The sequence below is a fragment of the Monodon monoceros genome, unplaced genomic scaffold, assembly GCF_005190385.1.
Source record: "Monodon monoceros isolate NGI ecotype Baffin Bay Population unplaced genomic scaffold, NGI_Narwhal_1 Super_Scaffold_13, whole genome shotgun sequence".
Taxonomy (NCBI): Eukaryota; Metazoa; Chordata; class Mammalia; order Artiodactyla; family Monodontidae; genus Monodon; species Monodon monoceros.
In genome coordinates this window covers 61,386,648-61,404,418 of record NW_021703769.1, presented here as the reverse complement: position 1 = coordinate 61,404,418, position 17,771 = coordinate 61,386,648, and the positions used below count along the sequence as shown (strand labels likewise).

General features: G+C 49.1%; 1 protein-coding gene across 2 annotated transcripts in view; it reads right to left on the bottom strand.

The window, feature by feature from the left end:
* ABCC1 (ATP binding cassette subfamily C member 1) overlaps nucleotides 1-17,771 on the bottom strand; it is a 131,242-nt gene that overhangs the window by 35,474 nt on the left and 77,997 nt on the right. For both annotated transcript variants that reach the window (XR_003793296.1, XM_029221742.1), the window contains exons 13-17: nucleotides 11,494-11,640; nucleotides 9,822-9,909; nucleotides 7,049-7,124; nucleotides 4,678-4,804; nucleotides 1,662-1,838 (exon numbers count right to left, since the gene is read on the bottom strand). Coding sequence is in view for 1 of the 2 variants with exons in the window: in XM_029221742.1 (XP_029077575.1) it covers nucleotides 1,662-1,838; nucleotides 4,678-4,804; nucleotides 7,049-7,124; nucleotides 9,822-9,909; nucleotides 11,494-11,640 (615 nt within the window). In the remaining variant the exon portion in view is untranslated. The remainder of the gene's footprint in view (nucleotides 1-1,661; nucleotides 1,839-4,677; nucleotides 4,805-7,048; nucleotides 7,125-9,821; nucleotides 9,910-11,493; nucleotides 11,641-17,771) is intronic.

The window sequence follows — 17,771 nt, the reverse complement described above, 5'->3', positions numbered from 1 at the left end:
ACTGCTGAGCAGGGTACTCGGCACAGTTGGGAAAGGGAGGCCGGTGGCACCAGACAGTGCCGGCTACAGGGAGGGCTCCTGATCTTGGAGTCTGGTTCCTACTCTGGATCACTCACTGGTGAAGCCACACAGTCAAGGCAGGCTGTGCCCTGGGGGTGCTGCAATCCAGCCTGTGTCCCACTTGCCGGCAGGAAGGGCACCATTTTCTAATTTGAACCAGGGAGCATGGCCCACACAGCCCTCCTGCAACAGATAACCCAGCATGGCTTCCATATCTGGCTGGAATCAAAGTGGACACGGGCTAACTGCCCAGCCCCTCTCCCAAGAGATGCCCACCCTCTCCATGCTCTGAGGTGGGGTCCTGGTAGCCAGGTTCATTTTGAGGGTCCCTCTGGCCACAGCTTGTTGGCCCAGGGCAGACACCAGACCCAAACTAAGCCAATCACGTCCTCTCCCTCCAGAATTTGGTACCGGGACCTAAACAGCGAAAGTGAGGAGTCTCCAAGTGGCAGAAACAGACACTTGTGAAAAAAAGGGACAAAGCTATGCAGAAAAGCAGAGACAAAAGACAGAGGAGAAACCAGGTTGCCTGTCCCAGGTTGCCTGTGAGCCCCACCACATTCCAGCCCCTGGATTCCAGGAAATGCATTTGTATCCTTAAACTCAGTTCTCACTGAGTTATTTTCTGCTTATACTAGCAATAACTCAGGCTCCTTTTCTACTTAAAAACCCAGAAAACCCTAGTAATTTGTTTTTTCTTTCCAAGGAGCTGCAGATTTCCCTCAAATAAAAGAAATCATTCACCAACTAGGAAAGCTGGTGGAGCCACTGGCTTGTAACTAAAAGCAAAGATGGGAAACCTCTTCGGTGCCCCTGTAGAACATTCACACTCCCCGAGCGCACACCACGTAACCACTAGGGGGCACTCGAGCAAGCCAGCCAGGCAGAGGGGAAAGCACATGCAAAGGCCCTGAGGTGGGAAGGGGCTCAGGCAAGTCTTTTGGCCTCCTTTTCCTCAACCATTACATAGGGTTAACAGTAAATCCCATCTCATGGCTTGCTGTAAGGACAAAATACGTATAAAATGTTTAGCACAGTGCCTGGCTCATAGTAATTACTCAGTAAGTGTTAGCTATTGTATTATTTTTACCGTTATCACAGTTTTGAAAGGAACTGTGGACATTTGAATCATTGACACCCCTCTTCTCTGTATAGTGCCCTTGGTCATGTGACAAAGTCACATGACTGCAAAGGTAGAGTGCACTTCCTGGTCCCTTGTCTTTGGGCTCAACCAAGTGATTTGCTTTGTGGGTAGAAAGGACAGCGTGCTTTGAGGGACATCACATTTTTTTTTTGTTCTCTTGGGCTTCTGCTGCCGCCATTAGAAGAGCTTCCCCCCCGTGGAGCTGCTGCTCCCTCACCTAAGCCCTAGCAAGAAGCCACGTGGGGCAGACCTGAGCCAACCCACAGCCTGGAGCCAGGATCAGCTGGCCGGCAACATGGAGCAGAGCCACCCAGCTGAGCCCAGCCTGGGTCACCAGTCACAGTCGACTCACCCATAAGTAGGATAGTAAGTGTTTAACATCATAAGCCATTCAGATTTTGTAGCTGTTACACAGCAATAGCTGACTGATACAGGGGCCATGCTGAAGCCTACTGACCTTCTCACCAATCTCTGTCCGGTCCCCACTGGGCAGGATTTCCAGGTCTGGGAGGAGGGCACAGGCTTCTATCACAGCCTTATAATACCGTTCCTGTAGCTGGCGTCCAAAAAGGATGTTTTCTCGGAGAGAAACATTCTGAATCCAGGCCTGCTGGGGGACGTAGGCCACTGAACCCTAGGAGGAAAGCGGAGAAGGCAGCAAGACCGACAGACTTGGTGAACAAGACAGCAGCCGGCCTACCCACCCACCAGGAGGGCCCTGCTTCACAAGACATTTTCATCATATCTATGGTTTTAACAAGAGGGAAGCCGAGTCCCAAAGGACTACAGTCACCAGGGCTGGGACCAGAGCCCATACTAGGTCAATCACTAGCCCCAATATTAGGAGTTCGAGAGCTGAAATCCTCGTTGATGAGATTACACTTACATGTTTAGTAACTATTCACTGAGTGCCTACAGCAGCGAACAAAACACTTACCTCCACTATACTGTACACCTGTAACTTATAAAATATTGTACATCAACTATACTTCAATTTAAAAAATTGAAAAAGAAATTAAAAATAAAATAAATTTTAAAATAAACAAAAACCTCCTAACTCCCAAGAATGGGAAGTACCTGAATGATAAAAGAAAATGGTTTGATTATTGTTGTGGTAAATGCCAAGAGACAAAAATATGAGACTTTTAAAAAGTCCTTTAAAAAGGGAGACTTAACCTATAATGGAAAAGAATCTGAAAAAGAGTGTATATATACACATACAGCTGAGTCACTTTGCTGTACACCAGAAACTAACACAACATTGTAAATCAACTGTACATCAATTAAAAAATAATACATTTTTTTTAAAAAAGGGAGACTTAGGGACTTCCCTGGTGGCACAGTGGTTAAGAATCCACCTGCCCATGCAGGGGACACGGGTTCGAGCAGTAGTCTGGGAAGATCCCACATGCCGCAGAGCAACTAAGCCCGTGTGTCACAACTACTGAGCCCACGCGCTGCAACTACTGAAGCCCATGCTCTCTAGGGCCTGTGCTCCACAACAAGAGAAGCCACCACAATGAGAAGCCCGTGCACCGCAATGAAGAGTAGCCCCTGCTCGCTGCAACTAGAGAAAGCCCGCACGAAGCAAAGAAGACCCAGCGCAGCCAAAAATAAATTTTAAAAAATTTTTAAATAAAATAAAAAGGGAGACTTAGTTTGAGACATCAGGGAAGGAGTCCTTGAGGAAATTTCCTTGATGAAATTTAACCAAGGATGTCTGTATAAAAATTAAAATTGTCCATTTCTAAAGTCTTTATTTCCACATAATATAAAGTGTCAAAAGTGGCATAAGAATAAAGGCTAGGGCGAGGGCACTTGTTTTACATATTTTAGTAATTGAAAAAAAGTTTTAAACAAGCACTGACAGGTGAAAATAATTTGGTCTGATCAAGAGAAGAGGGAAGAGCATTTCAGTCGGAGGAACAGCACATGCAAAGGCCTGGAGATGAGTGGAACTCGGCAAGTTCAAGGAACAAGAAGCCTGGTGTGACAGGAACATGTTGTGAGGGGAAGACAGGCAGGAATGAGCTGGGAGGCAGGGGAAGGCAGGGGGGCTGGTGGTCCTAGTGAGGAGTATGGGCTTCACTGGAAAGGCAAAGGGGAGCCATCAAAGTTTCTTCAAAAAGGGATTCTAGGAGGACAAGGTTGGGAATGGAACCCAGGTAGCCCAACTCTTCTCCTTCATTCTGAGATAAATAACCAAATTGCTGACTCCAGTCTCCTAACTTAAAGGGGCCAAACTATCACAAAGCCTCACTGTACAACCCACAGATAATTCAGACACAGTATGCACAAGCCCTACCAACTAAAATATTTAGAAAAAAATAAACGTGTTAGACACATTTCTAACACTCCCCTTACCAAGGCAAAATAACCAGTCACAAATAAATCTATAACCTTATCAAACCAAATACTCAAGCACCCTCACTTTTTAGATCCATCATATCTTTGTATTTAAAGCGTTTTTACTTTAAAACAGTGGTTCTCTCCTGGGGGCAATTTTGTCCCCCAGGGGACATCTGACAATGCCTAGAGACACTTTTGGCTGTCACAACTTGGGGCTGCCACTGGCATCTAGTGGGTAGTGGTCAGGGATACTGCTAAACATCCTACAATGCACATGACAGCCTCCACAGCAGAGATTACCTGGCCTGACATATCAATAGGGCTGCAGTTGTGGAAACCCGGGGTTAGTGAAACAGAACGCAATGTGGATCCCACCGTGATTTGGAATTTTCTTCCATTAACCTAGCTCACATTGCCCATTAATCTTACTTTATAATATATATTTGAAAGTAATGACAGGTCATTTCTTAAAACAAGGGCTAAATGTCATTAGTCTGGACCCAACTATTGTAATATACGCTTTCTCTAAGGCACACTAGGCTCAAGGGCATCATATAATCAGCAAAGGATTTTGCTCTGAAATGAAAACAATGGCACAAACCAGCATCCCCAAAAGTAGATTCCAAGAGACAGTAATTTTAGGGATTTAAGGAGTTGCTACACAGACAACCAAAAGATGCAGACAAATGTGTCTGGGACACGCTGGATTAACCAAAGTTAAATAGGTTTTTTCTCCTTGCAGGACTTCTCAGAGCCTTTACTTTATTAATGTTTCTTATAAGTCTCCAGGAGGGAGGGAATCAGAATATGCAGTATTTCCCAAGCTTGTTTGAGCCCAGGACTCTTTATTCCCCAAATATCCTGCAAGATGAGTTTGAGTTTGCTGCAGACCACGCTCCAAGAAATGCTTATCGAGTGCCCACTACATGCCGGGCACTATTCTGGGTGCTGAGACACAGCAGGAAATAAATGACACCACAATCTTGCCTCCTAGGATGGCACAGAGAAGAGGAGAAAGGATGAAGCTGTTCCCACTTAACAAGGTCGTCATAAAAGAGAACATAATGTTGCCCTTGGCCTCCCCCTTGGCCATTAGTTACCCCACCCCCACCCAGGCCTCCTACCTTGATAGCCACGTGTCCCTCCACCTTGTCCATCTCAGCCAAGAGCGCTGAGAGCAGAGACGACTTCCCACAGCCCACCTGGCCCACCACGGCCACCAGGGAACCTTCCGGAATGGAGAAAGTGATGCTGAAACGACACGACACACCCTGGGGCTCAGCTGGGGGTGCTCGGCCCGCCCAAGCTGGATGGACCCCTGAGTGGAGAGAGAGACAGAAGGCAGGGCTGTCGCGAGCCTTTGAGGTCTGGAAACTCCTCCCGCCGCGTCTACGATGAGCTTAGCTCAGGGAACTGTCTCAGAGGCCGCTGGGCCTGAGGCCCTTGAAAGGTGCTGGGATGCACCTGCATCTTAGAAAAGATCCCGCGGGACAGACCTGAGGGGCTGAGCCACTATAAGGGGGCCGAGCAGAGGGGATCAGCTTTGCCTGGGGGCGTGATGCAGGTGCCCAAGGGAGAGGACACCCCAAAACCAACACTGGAGGAAGAGTGAGCGTGCCCCAGACCCAGGGGACAGCCTGAGGAAAGGCCCATGGGTGTGAAATCACAGGCGTGATCAGGGGTGGACACGTCGATGACACAAGATGAGGCAGGGAAAGTAAGGCCAATCCTGAAGAGGTGGGTGGGTGGCAGCCAGACCAAAGAGGGCCTCAGAGGACACGCTTCCCAGCTGGGAGCCATGCAGGGGGTGAATCTGAGTTTCAGAAACAACGTCTCTACAGAAATTGCCCTGTGGCATATAACAGTAATCGAAGTACAATAAAACAGGCTCAACACTGCCAGAAAGACTGGCCCCTCCAACGTGGACAGCAAAGTCGGAGCTGGGATTCCACCCACCCGGGGAAGAGCGGGTACGTCCAGGGCCTCCTTGGGTTCACCTACATCGGCTATCGGCTGCCTTGCAGCCGCTGCTATTATGATTTCAACATATTGGTGGAAAGGCTGATGGATTTTGCTGCCATTGTCTAATTCTTGTGCACCTGTTGCATGGTCACACTGATTGTTTTGTTCTGTGCCGGGAGGGGAATGGATTAAGGGGGCAGAACAGAACAGGAAGCCCAGTGAGGCAGCTCTTGTGATCGTCCAGGCGAGACAGGAATATTTTATAGGCTGAGGAGAAAAAAGGTTTGGATGGAGAAATTTGCAGGGGATTCAAGGGGTGAGGAAGGGTGACTGGAACAAGAAGGTAAGGTCTTTGAGACTGGAAGGATGGAGGCAGGGATGGGGGCACAGGTACAGACTATTTAGTTGTGAAGCAGGACTAGAGAGAAAAGCTAAAATTGAAGCAGGCAGAAGTTAAGTTAGACACAAGAAAGAACTTCCTAAACAAGCAGTCCCATCAAGGGAGGTGTTAACACAGATTCTTTTCTCTGGAGAGTTTGACCCTTGCCCCTCCCCACGTCCCCAGAAAAAATACAGCAGTAATTTGGCTACCCAGTTAAGGGAGCAATTATTTAGGGGCATGGAGGATAAACCTGGCCCCTAAAAATGTCCCATGTGGCCCTGTGTTTGGGGGACTCCTTAAGGAGGAGTCTTAAGTCTCTCCTTAAAAGAGCCCCTGGGCAAGGCCTCCGGTCAGAAAGAAATCAGAGGCAATTGACAAGTTACCCAGGGAATCAGGTCAATTCCCTGGATCCTGTGATTTGGAAAAATAAGGACTGGGGTGGGCAGGGTCCCAGATGTGGAAATGGTGTGAGAAAGGGTAAGCCAGGCAGCTGGGGGACCTTGGAGAGGATGGAGAACAATCCATCCTGATAGCAAACGTGAGTGGACAAGAATTCTTTTCAGCTGACCCAAGCCTTCCTGCCACCAGTGGTGGCATCACACCCAGCCTGGCCAATCAGTGCACTCAGTCTCTTCTGGCACAGTGACTGGCTCAGGGAGGGGCATATAACCCAACTTGGGCCCGTAAGAGGCAAGTGGGTCTCCTGATGAGGCAGGAGGGACACTTAGAGTCAATGGGGGCCATCTGGATCATGAGGGGAGAGGACGTCTGAAAAGGAAGCAGCACAGATGGAAGGGGAACAAAGACAAGATGGAGAGAGTCATGATGGCATTGTCTGAGCCCCTGGATCCATGTCCCTGAAAGGGAACCTTCTCAGTTATGTGAAGCAGAAATTTCCCTTTGTTGCCTAAACCTATCCGCTATCTGTACAAGGTCTGTCACATACAGTCGGAGGGAACTCTCTGAGCCAGGCACACTCTCAGCTGCTTCTCCCTGAAGGCCAAGCAGGTGTGACTGGATCTATCTGACAGACGAGCCAAACCAAGGCTCAGGAAGGCAGTGACCTATTCACGGTAACAGAGCTGGAGCGTAGCTGGAATTCAAACTTGTGTTTGCCCAGAGCCCCGTGGCTTTCTCCACGTCCCACTTACCCATGCAGCGTGGGGGGCTCGCTCCTGGCCCAAGTGAACGTGGCATTCTTCACAGTGATGCTGTTTGTGGCCCCAGCTGGAAAGCACCAGAGACAATATGTCAGGCGTAGATGAAGCCACGGCCTGAGCGTGAACAGCAGGCTCTTACTGTTTGCTTTTCCTCATCAAGTGGTTCAACTCCAGCTGCTAGCCACTCACGCTAGGCATTATCTGGTCACATCAGTCACCGTTTCTAAAGAACTTCAACCAGCAGCTCTGGAGGCGGCCTCAGACCCAGAGAGCAGCAGGAAACCGCGAGAGGGCTCTGCCTTTGAAAGATAGGATGCTGCACCATCTGGAAAGGTCGGGGGACCCCTGGGGGCCTCCCTCACTCAGTCTTGGGAGGTTCCGGCAGCTCTGGCTGGGTGAGTTGAAAAGAAGCCAAGATCACGGGGCACAAGCAGTGCCCTCATGCAGATGCCTGTCCATCAGCTTGGGCTGGCCCAGGGCCCTCAGTACACCTCTGGGGCCCCTCCTTTATGTTCAAAGCGGGGTCCTTTGCCCTGAAACTCCTGGATTTCAGGGCAGCCTCCTAACTCACCTCCCTGCATCCCCCCCTCCCCCGCTCCCTCCAGCCACCCTGCTCACATCACGGCAAGCCAGTCTTCCTAAAACACAGGCCACTGTAAACTGTGCAAACTCAGGGATGGAACAGGAAGTCGGGAATCGTGGCAGAGGAGGGGAGGGTGCTTAAGACGAAGCCTGCGTTATATGGACCCTCTGTGATTCTAGCACCTCTGCCTTCATCTACTTTTGCTCCCCTTATTTTCTTTTTACTCCACGCCCCTCACTTACAAAAACAACTTTTGACTCAATTATGAGCCAACTTAAAACCATCTAGAGAAAAGATGGGGGTGTTTTCAAGTTGTCCAATGAAGAAATAAATTCCCCCACCCATCAAAGAAACAAAAACTGTGGAGAGAGGAAGTTACTGGTTAACCTAACTTAACCTCCCCCTCCCCCATCACCCCCCTGAAACAGAGAACAAGGAGGAAGCTGGAAGGTGCTATTAAAGGAATTTAAGAAAAGCCACTTGAGTCGGTCAAGCTAGAGGCTGCAAGACGTGGCCTGGAGCTGCAAAGGGGGCCCCGCCTGGCACCCAGAGAATGTGGGTAAACATAAAGTCAAACCGCCCGGGAGACTGCCATCAGGGCAGGAAATGGGGCTGAGGCCTGGGCTGAGGCCCAGGGGTTTTCCAATGTGACTCCTGTAGTGAGCTGTGAACAACGTCAAGAGCTCGAAACCTCCTCGGCTGCCCCAAATTTCAGCCCTGTGTTATGCAGGGAAATTTGACCCTGGTAGATGGCATCATTCCACATCATGTGTGCATGCGTGCGTGCGTGCGTGCGTGCGTGTGTGTGTGTGTGTGTGTGAGAAGGGGGGAGTGACTCGGTCCTCACACAGCAGAAACTGGACGACCACGGGCCAGGGACATGGGGAGTGAGATTCCAGCGAGCAGTGGTTCTCAACTCAGGGTGACTTTGACCCCCGAGGGACATGATGTCTGGGGACATTTTTAGTTGCCAAAACTGGGGCGGGTGCTCCTGGCATCTAGTGGGTAGAGGCCAGGGGTGCTGCTCAACGTCCTGTAATGCACAGGACGCCCCCGCAGCAAAGTGATCTTGCCCCAAATGTCGGTGGTACTGAGGCTGAGGAACCCTGCCCCCAGGCCGATCGCCTCTCACACATACTGGTGAAGGAACAACCACCGTGATCTTTGTTTGGCGGGCACTGTGCTGGGTGTTTTCACGTCACTGAGGACATCTGAATGCCTGCTAGGTGCCAGGCACCGCTCACACATTATTACCAACATATACACACATTCATTCTCCTGACCATATCTACTGGGCTCGGGAGCCAGACTGTGTGGGTTCAAATCCCCGTGCTGCCACTTCCTAGCTGGAGAACCACAGGCAAGTTACCTAACTTCTCTGTGCCTCACTTTCCTCGTCTGTAAAATGGGACTGATAATGGGATCAACCTCACAGGGCTGTGATGAGAACATTATGCAAAACAGAGAGTCCTTAGAACAATGACTGACACATAGTAGGTGCTCAATAAATCTCAGTGCAGAGATGTTCTACAGTGGGTGAGAGCACAGATTCTGCTGACAGGCTGCAAGTGTGAATCCTGACTCTACTTCTTATTGGCCGTGCAAGTTACCCAGATGAGTCTTCTCATCTGTAGGTGGGGGCCCCTCTCCTTGAGCTGCAGTGAGCAACGGACGGGGAGTACAGTGATGTCCTCAGGACGGGACGTGCGTGGCGGGAGTGTCATTTCAGCAAAAGTGGTCACTACCATTAGTGCTATTAATATTTATTATTAAGTGCCTGGAAATCCCTGCTCAGGGGGGTTGACTAGGAAAGGATAAATTAATAAGCTATAAAATAAACAAACCTACCAATAAAAATCCATGTAACACCCAGCCAAAGAAAGGCACCTTCATTTCCATTGCCCAGGTGGGGAAAGTGAGGCTCAGAGCACTGAAGTGACCTTCCCAAGGCTGCACAGCTAGTGGGGGTAGGGGGTTGGTCAATCTCCAACATCCTTGATTTGCCCCCATCCATCTGCCCAGTATGGAATCAAAGCCCAGGCCCTGGAACCCGGCCCTCAGGGGTGGACCTCTCCCAGGGAGGCTGCCTCTCAGCAAGAAAGCAAGATAACAGAAGTGCAAGTTCACCCTCCTGGGAAGGCTAGGTAAGACCCTGCGCCCGCCCACTCTCCTAGGACACACCGTCTTTGATGGGCCATCGCTGGATGCTGTCGGGTTCCAGCTCCTCGTGGGAGAGGAAGATCCTCAGGCGCTTGAGGGAGACACTCGCCTACACAGAAAGCAACGACAAGGTGTAGTTATTTTGAAAAACGTCTCTGCAAAACAGACCCAGGCTAACTTACAGTGGTTTCCTCTGGGTGCAGAGGGGCCCACATCCTCCCTTATTTCTGAAGGTGCTGCAGTGCCACACCTTAGAATAAAAAACAAAAAGGGTTTTGGTTCTTGTTTGCTTTCCTTTAAAAGCCTACAACCGGTATTAAAAAAGACAGCGGGGCACTATCGTAGCTGACAAGGGACCTAAGAAACAACCGAAGGCAATGGCCCCGTTTAAGACAAACTTGCGACTCGGAGATAAACGTGTCCTGGAGATCGAATGCATGGCGAGGCGGTTATGGCCAACAACACTGTATAATAAACTTCAAAGTTGCTAAGAGACTAGAACTTAATGGTTCCCCCCCACAAAAAAAGAAATGATAATCGTGGCACGTGACAGGAGTGTAGCTGACGCTATGGCGATACTGTATAGCAACATATCCACGGATCCAATCACCACATTGCACATGTTGAACACAATGTGAATTATGGTTCTACAAAAATAAATTTAAAAAAAAAGCAAAGGTTCTGATTCAAACAGCCCAATGGTAAGGACATTTCTGAGATAATCCAAAAAATTTTAATATGAACTGGGTATTAAGAGATTACTGTTAATTTTGTTAGGTATGATAATGGTGTTATACTTATGTAAGAAGAAATTTGTGCTGAAGTATTTATGGGTGAAATGCCAAGAGGTCTCTGATTTGCTTTAAAATTCTTCGGCAAAGAGAGAAAGTAACGAAGGGAAGAAGAAAGACAGAAAAACGATCAGACAAAGTAACTGTGGCAAAATGTTGACTCTGGGTGACAGGCACACAGAATTCTCATGCTATTCGCTCCACTTCTGTGTATATTTGAAATTGTTCGTAATAAGAAGGGGTTTTACTGGCTTATTTTTTTAAAAAAAACCTTGACCAGGGCTTGTACAACCAAATCTTAATCTTAATTTGTCTATGTGGCTAAGAAAAGCGTTTTCACAGGAAAACGTGCAAGGCTAGGGAGAAGAGTGTGACAAATGCTGTCGGCAGCAAAGTGCAGGAGCTTCAGATGGTGCAAGTGCGACTGAGCGGTTCCCTCTCGTTACAGAACCACTGCAGGGACTGGGGGGATTCTAGGGGGGCCAGCTGGGGTTTTTCAAATGGTGAGCCAAGGCCTGTGAATGGGTTGCAAAACCAATTTAGTGGGTGAAAAGCTGCATTTTTTGAAGAAACAGTACAGGGTAAGGTAGGGCACGGTGGAACAGACTCGATCAGAATAGAAGAGGATCAAATGTTTCAGAAAGAATCTTGCAGAGCTTAGGACAGCCTAGCTGCAATAACTTCTTTCATACACTCGAGTGTGCGTCGAGAAGTAAAACGTATGTCTCTCTTTGGGGCAGGACCAAAAAAGCACGAAGGCCACTAGTCTGGGCCTTGATAAGCCCCCTGGCCACAGTGGGATGGGTTGCACAGAGGGAGCTGCATCCAGGGGGATTTTCATGCCCTTCTGCTTTGTTTCCCCAAGAGACCCCCTCTCTGAAGTTCCCCAGCCTTGCCTGTACCTGCACGATGCTGCTGATGACCATGGGGAGAATATTCAGGGGGAAGCGAAGGATGTTGAACAAGGCCAAGGACACGAAGGCCTTCTGGGCATCCAGGATGTTGTTCTTGTCGATGGTCACGTAGACGGCAAACGTGCACAAGGCCACCTGCAAGCAGAAGGCCAAGTCAGAGTCCCAGTCACAGAAGCAGTGACCTGCGCCCGGGGAAGTTGCTCCAGCCTCCTGGTGTGAGCTGCAGGGGCTGACGACTGGCCTCTGGAGGCAGCAGAAATGCCCGAACAGTGTCTAGCACACAGCAGGCACTCACTAAACACCCAGAGAACGAACTGGATAAACCAATGACCACAAGCCAAAAGTCCGGGCCATTCCCACCAACATTCTCCATGGGACACCGGATGGCATTCTCAGAGTCCCTCAACATCACCAAGCATGATCCCACCTCCGGATCTTTGTTCTTGCAGTTCCCTCTGCCCGAAATGACCTTCCTATCCAGACAGTGGCCTGGTTACTCCCTCTTCCCGTTCCAAAAGGCTGTCCTACCCAAGACAGCCCTGCTACTTCCCTCCATCCTTTTATCCTGATTTATTTTTCTTCATAACACCTATCACTACCTTACATTGTAAGATTATAGGTGTTTATTGTCTGTCCCCTGCAGTGTGAAATGCAAACTCCACAAAGGCAAGGACTTTTGTACATGGCTGTATCCTCAGGGCCTAGAATGACCGCGGGCACATAGGAGCACCGAGACCTCACGTAAGTCACCTCCTCTCCCCATGCCTCCGACATCTCATCAGTGAAATGGATGTGGAGGATTCGTGCTACTGTTGAAAGCTCCTTCCAGCTCAGAGTATAGGGTTTTATACCTCCAGGAAAGGAACATAGGTTTTCAAAAAAAAAAAAAAGAAAAGAAAGAAAAAGAAAAACAAACAGCCAAGGGTCCCCCAAAGGCTACTCTCTTCCGCTCAAAGTCAGACCTGCCTTAAGCCTTGCAGTGGGGCCTGGGATTTCAATTCCCAGGCAATCAGAATTTGGGCTCGGTTGTTTGAGACAGCAGCACTTCACTTCCCTCGCCAGGAAAAAGGAAGGACCCCTGAATAATCCAAGGCTGGGCTGCGTGGCCTAGGAGGGAAAAGATCAACAGGTGGATCTCCATGCCCCGCCCACCTGTTGGCCCCCGAGCAGTGCCAGGTGTTGCCGGAGGAGGCTAATAACATCCCCCCTGAGATCACCTGGTATACACCACCAAAGCAATCTGGAAAACCGTGCACCCCAGCAGATGGGCAAAAGTCTCTACCCCATGCTAGTCCCAGGCGCCAAGAGCCATTAAAGGCTTTCCCTAGGGGAAACAAATTGCCTGGGACCTCATTCTTGAGCTCAGGGCAGATGTCCGGCAATCAGGAGATTGCGGAGTGGCCAAGATTCTGGTGTGGATGTGGTCCAGGGTATTTTCAGGGTCTCAGCTGCCTCATTTCTTTGTTACCTATTAAAAGGTCCTACACCTTAAAAATTAAATCCATAAGCTCTGCCTGTTTATCAGCTGGGTGACCCTGAGCTGTGATGTCACCTCAGCTCTCCAATGGAGCCTCTGTTTTTCCATCTATAAAATGGGGGTCATGATACGTATTCACAGGGCTTCTGGCAGCAAGGAATCAGGCACTTGTGCAGAGTGCTTAGCCCTGTGCCTGGGGCACAGTAAAATGCAGTAGATGGTGGCTGTTTTATTTCTTGTTTCAGGACTTGGTCCAAACTCCTTGGACTATTTTTCCAAAGAGTCTATTAACTGGTTCCCAAGAACAAGGTACTGGAAAGCAGAGCTGGTTCCTGTTCTGGTTCTGACATTAACGAGCGAGGTGACCCTGAGGGGAGACACAGAAATTTTCCAGGATCCTTGGCCAGGAGGGAAGTTAGATGCTCAATAAGCCACTGACACCTGATCCCTGGGATGGCTGCACACACAGGTCCCCTCCCCCAGGTAGTGATGACGTACTTGACTCTTAGCCAGAGATTCTCCTCACTCAAAACTCTCTAAACGCATCCACATAGAGGAACAGCATTCAGCCATAAAAAGGAATGAAGTGCTGATGCCCACTACGACATGGACGAACGCAGAAAACATGATGCTAAGTAAAAGGAGACAGACACAGAGGCCACACGTGTTATATGATTCCATTTAAATGAAATACCCAGAAAAGGCAAATCTACAGAGACAGAAGGTAGATTAGTGGGTGCCCGGGGATGGCGGGGGTGGGGGGGGAACGGGGGGGATGGGAGTGACTGCCAGTAAGTACAGGGCTTCCTTCTGGGGTGATGAAAGTGCTCTGGAATTAGACAGTGGAGATGGTTGGCCAACCTTGTGAATATACTAAACACCACTGAACTGTACACATAAAAGTGGTGAATTATATGTCAATAAAAATAATAAATTTTTTGGGCTCCCCTGGTGGCGCAGTGGTTGAGAGTCCGCCTGCCGATGCAGGGGACACGGGTTCGTGCCCCGGTCTGGGAAGATCCCACATGCCGCGGAGCGGCTGGGCCTGTGAGCCACGGCCGCTGAGCCTGTGTGTCCGGAGCCTGTGCTCCGCAACGGGAGAGGCCACAACAGTGAGAGGCCCGCGTACAGCAAAAAAATAATAATAATAATAATAATAATAAATTTAAAAAAAAAATCTCTCCAATATCAGTCTACCTTACTCAGTATAGAAGCCAAAGTCTTGACTCAGGCTCAGGGGCCACCTGATTCATAAACGTCCCTTTTCTGAACTCTTGTGCCCTCCTCTCCTACCACTCTCCCACCTCCTTCCCTCTGTTCCAGCCCCGCTTGCCTCCACGATTATTCCTTTTTGGGGCAGCACAGTCCTGCCTCAGGGCCTCTCACTCTGCCCTCTCCCTGGTCAGGCCCCTGACCACCATTAGGTTAAGACTCAAGTATCACCTTCTCAGTGCTCTGATCATCCCTTTTTTTGTTGTTGTTTGTTTTTTTGGGTTTTTTTGGCTGCGCTGTGCAGCATGGGGGATCCTAGTTCCCTGACCAGGGCTCGAACCTGTGCCCCCTGCAGTGGAAGCACAGAGTCTTAACCACTGGACTGCCAGGGAAGTCCCGTGATCATCCTATTTAAAAACTGCAAGCCCTCCCTATCACTCTAACCAGAACCCTTTTTCCCCATAGCACTTATGACAGTTTAGCATACTATATATTTATCATACTGGTGTGCATTATCTGTCCCTCCCAGTTAGAATGAATGAACTCCCCATGAGCGTGCGGATTATTGTCTTTAGTATTCACTGCTCTATCATCAGTGCCTAGGACAGCACCTGGATCATGGCGGATACCCAGGAAATGTCTGTGGGTGGGTGGATGGATGGCTGGGTAGACAGGTGGATGGAGAGGTAGGCAGATGGATGGGTAGGCAGGTGGATGGATTTGCCCAAGGGCGAGAAAGCACACACTCAAGGGTGTCTCTTCAGCAACAGAGAAAGTCAGGCCTCAGGCATCTCACCACCAGAATATCCCAGCTCCACTGGCCCAAATGATAGGGTGGCTGCTGGCAGCACAGAAAGCGCATTAAGGGGGAGAAACATCGCGTGGTCCCCGTCAGATCCACATCATCCACTTCTCCAGGAAGCAGAGGTCACTCATTCATCCATCAGTTGTTAATTGGGCACCTACTGTGTGCCAGGCACTATGTGAGGCAGCCTTGGAGATCCTGAGACGCACAGTCTAGTGGGGAACAGATATGCACCAGGGTCTCTCTGGCACGAGTGTCTGCAAGCGTGTGGAGGCGGCCGGGGAGCTGGGGTTTGCTACAGACTTATAAAGGGTGAGGGTCCAGGATGCAAAAAATCCTTCGCAAACAAGAAAGACTACCGCCCCCCTCTAAGTGCTAAAAGAGCCTCCCCCCATGCTGAGAAATGGGGCAAATGACGGAACCAACTTCCCCAGCCCAACCCCTAAAAATCTGCCATCTCTCCATGAGGACATCTGTTCCTTCTGCCTGGTCGGCATCCACTCTGGTTGCTGGTAACAACACGTCAGTTTTCCTTTGGGGAGCTGAACCTCCCCCAACCTCAGTCCATGAGCTTCAGCCACAGATGAACTGCCCATACCGGACCTGACCCCAATCTCCAAAGAAGCCACATGACCCAGGCCTGGCCAATCCAAGCATCCCTGCTCCCTGGCCCCAGTGATTCAGAGACAAGCATGCAGCCAACCGCAACCAATGAGACTCAACCCCACAGCTTTGCAGGAACTAATGGGAAAAGGGGAGCTCTCTCCTTGGTTACTGTGGTTACTGAGATGACAGAATCAACTGTAATCACATGGCGAGTTTCCATCTGACAAAGAAACCACCATGGAGAAAGCAGAGCTGGGAGACAGAGGAGGAATTATACCCAACATTATCTCTGGAGCACCTAGGCCCAGCCACACCCGAAACCCCAGTCGTGCTTAAAACCAGCACCTTCCTAGACTTCTCAGTTTTGTGACTCAAAAATCTCCCTTTCGCTTTTTTACTCTAGTGGGCCTACGTTAGGTTTCTGCCACTTGCAAGATAGTTCCTGACTAATACAGTTTATTCAAATCTTCTGTCCATTCATTTAGTCAGTCATTCCTCTACATACACCTAGTGAGTGGGTACCACTTGTTCTAGGGATATGTTCTAGGGATACAAGCAAAAAAAGACAAGGTCCATGTATGTTCTGGTCAGCAGAGAACTGCACAACAGGTAATTAGCATATGGAATGATAATTATTCTAAAGAAGGGACGGACATACAAGGCACAGAGAAGGCAAGAAGCTCACAAATCTTCCAAGAGAGCAAATGTTAAATACTGACAGGGGTGCTATTTTAGGAAAGTGCACTAGGTAGACACGAGGACATGATAAATGCCAGGCTCTGTATTCCAGAAAAACAGTCCCATCAATCCTGCCACATGGCATCCCTATTCCTGCCTGACCTCCCCAGGCCTCTGTCTTCCATCACACCTACCAGTGGGTAAACACCACATCATCCTTGAAGTGCAGGAATTCACCAGTGGAAAGCACATGCAAACACCTTCCAAGGGAACAGAAGGCCACATATTTTATCCTAATGTAGTCAGAGGCTTCAGTGTCTCGGTCTGGGCCAAGGTCCCCGACTGACCCCTGGGCTCATCTGTTTCATGCCAAACAGCTGAACCAACACCGTCTCTGGAAGCCCATCATCACCCAAAAACTTTATGGCAAATTCAAGGTCAAGAAAAGCCAGTCCCACTCTTAAGCATCTCTTGCTGTGGCCTCCTAACGGAAGCCAGGGCAGGAGATGATATTTGAAGGGTTAGCAGTGTGGGTGACAAGCTGGAAACTGCAGGTTTTGTCAGAGGATCTGATGTACGGAACAAAGGGTTACGGGGAAAGGGGGAAAGGTCCCCTTCGTCCTAAGTGTAACACAACCCACCGACTAAACCTTATTGCCTGACCCTTCTGACTGCAGATCTTTTCCTATTTAAAAAAATGCAATCCAAATGCCTTGAATTTCTGTGTGATTTGCTATCACTTGCATAAAAGTAAAGTAAATAAAAGAGATGGTTAAGTTTGATTACATTTATTGCATATAGTCAATGTTACGGTGGTATGCATGCAGGCTCTCTCTGGAAATACACAAAAGAAACCGGTATGGAGAGGGAAGCTAGGTGATGGGGGTCTGCGGAGAGAAAGAGCAGTGCCTTTCACTGCAGACTGGTGGTTCTCAGCTGGGGGACATTTGGCAATGTTTGGAGACAATCAAAAATTGACTGTCATAACTGGGGAGGTGGGGGGGGGGAGAGGTACCACTTGGCGTCTAGAGGGTAGAGGCCAGGGATGCAGCACAGGCACCACAACAAAGACACGATGAATTACTGGGTCCCAAATGTCAGCAGCGCTGGGGTTGAGAAACGCAGCTGCAGACCCTCTGTGGAACAGCTTTAACTATTTTTACCACGCAAATGCATTACTTTCTGTTTTTAAATTAAAATGTATCATATATACAATAAGGACTATTTAGCAGTTGTATTTAATACATAGAGACTATTTAACAGTTTAAAAAAAAAGAACGAACATCCTCTATACCATCCAGTCTTATATTTTTACTTTTGAAAAAAACCAAGAGAGTCGCTAAGGACCTGGGGGAAAGCTGGAGAGACTGGAGTATGAAAAGAATCAGACAGCAGTCCCTTCCAGCCTGGAATGCTGGAGGGGAGCTGGAGGGGATCTTAGGGAACACTGAATCTCAGAACAGCGAAGAGACGTCTCTGCTTGGGCCA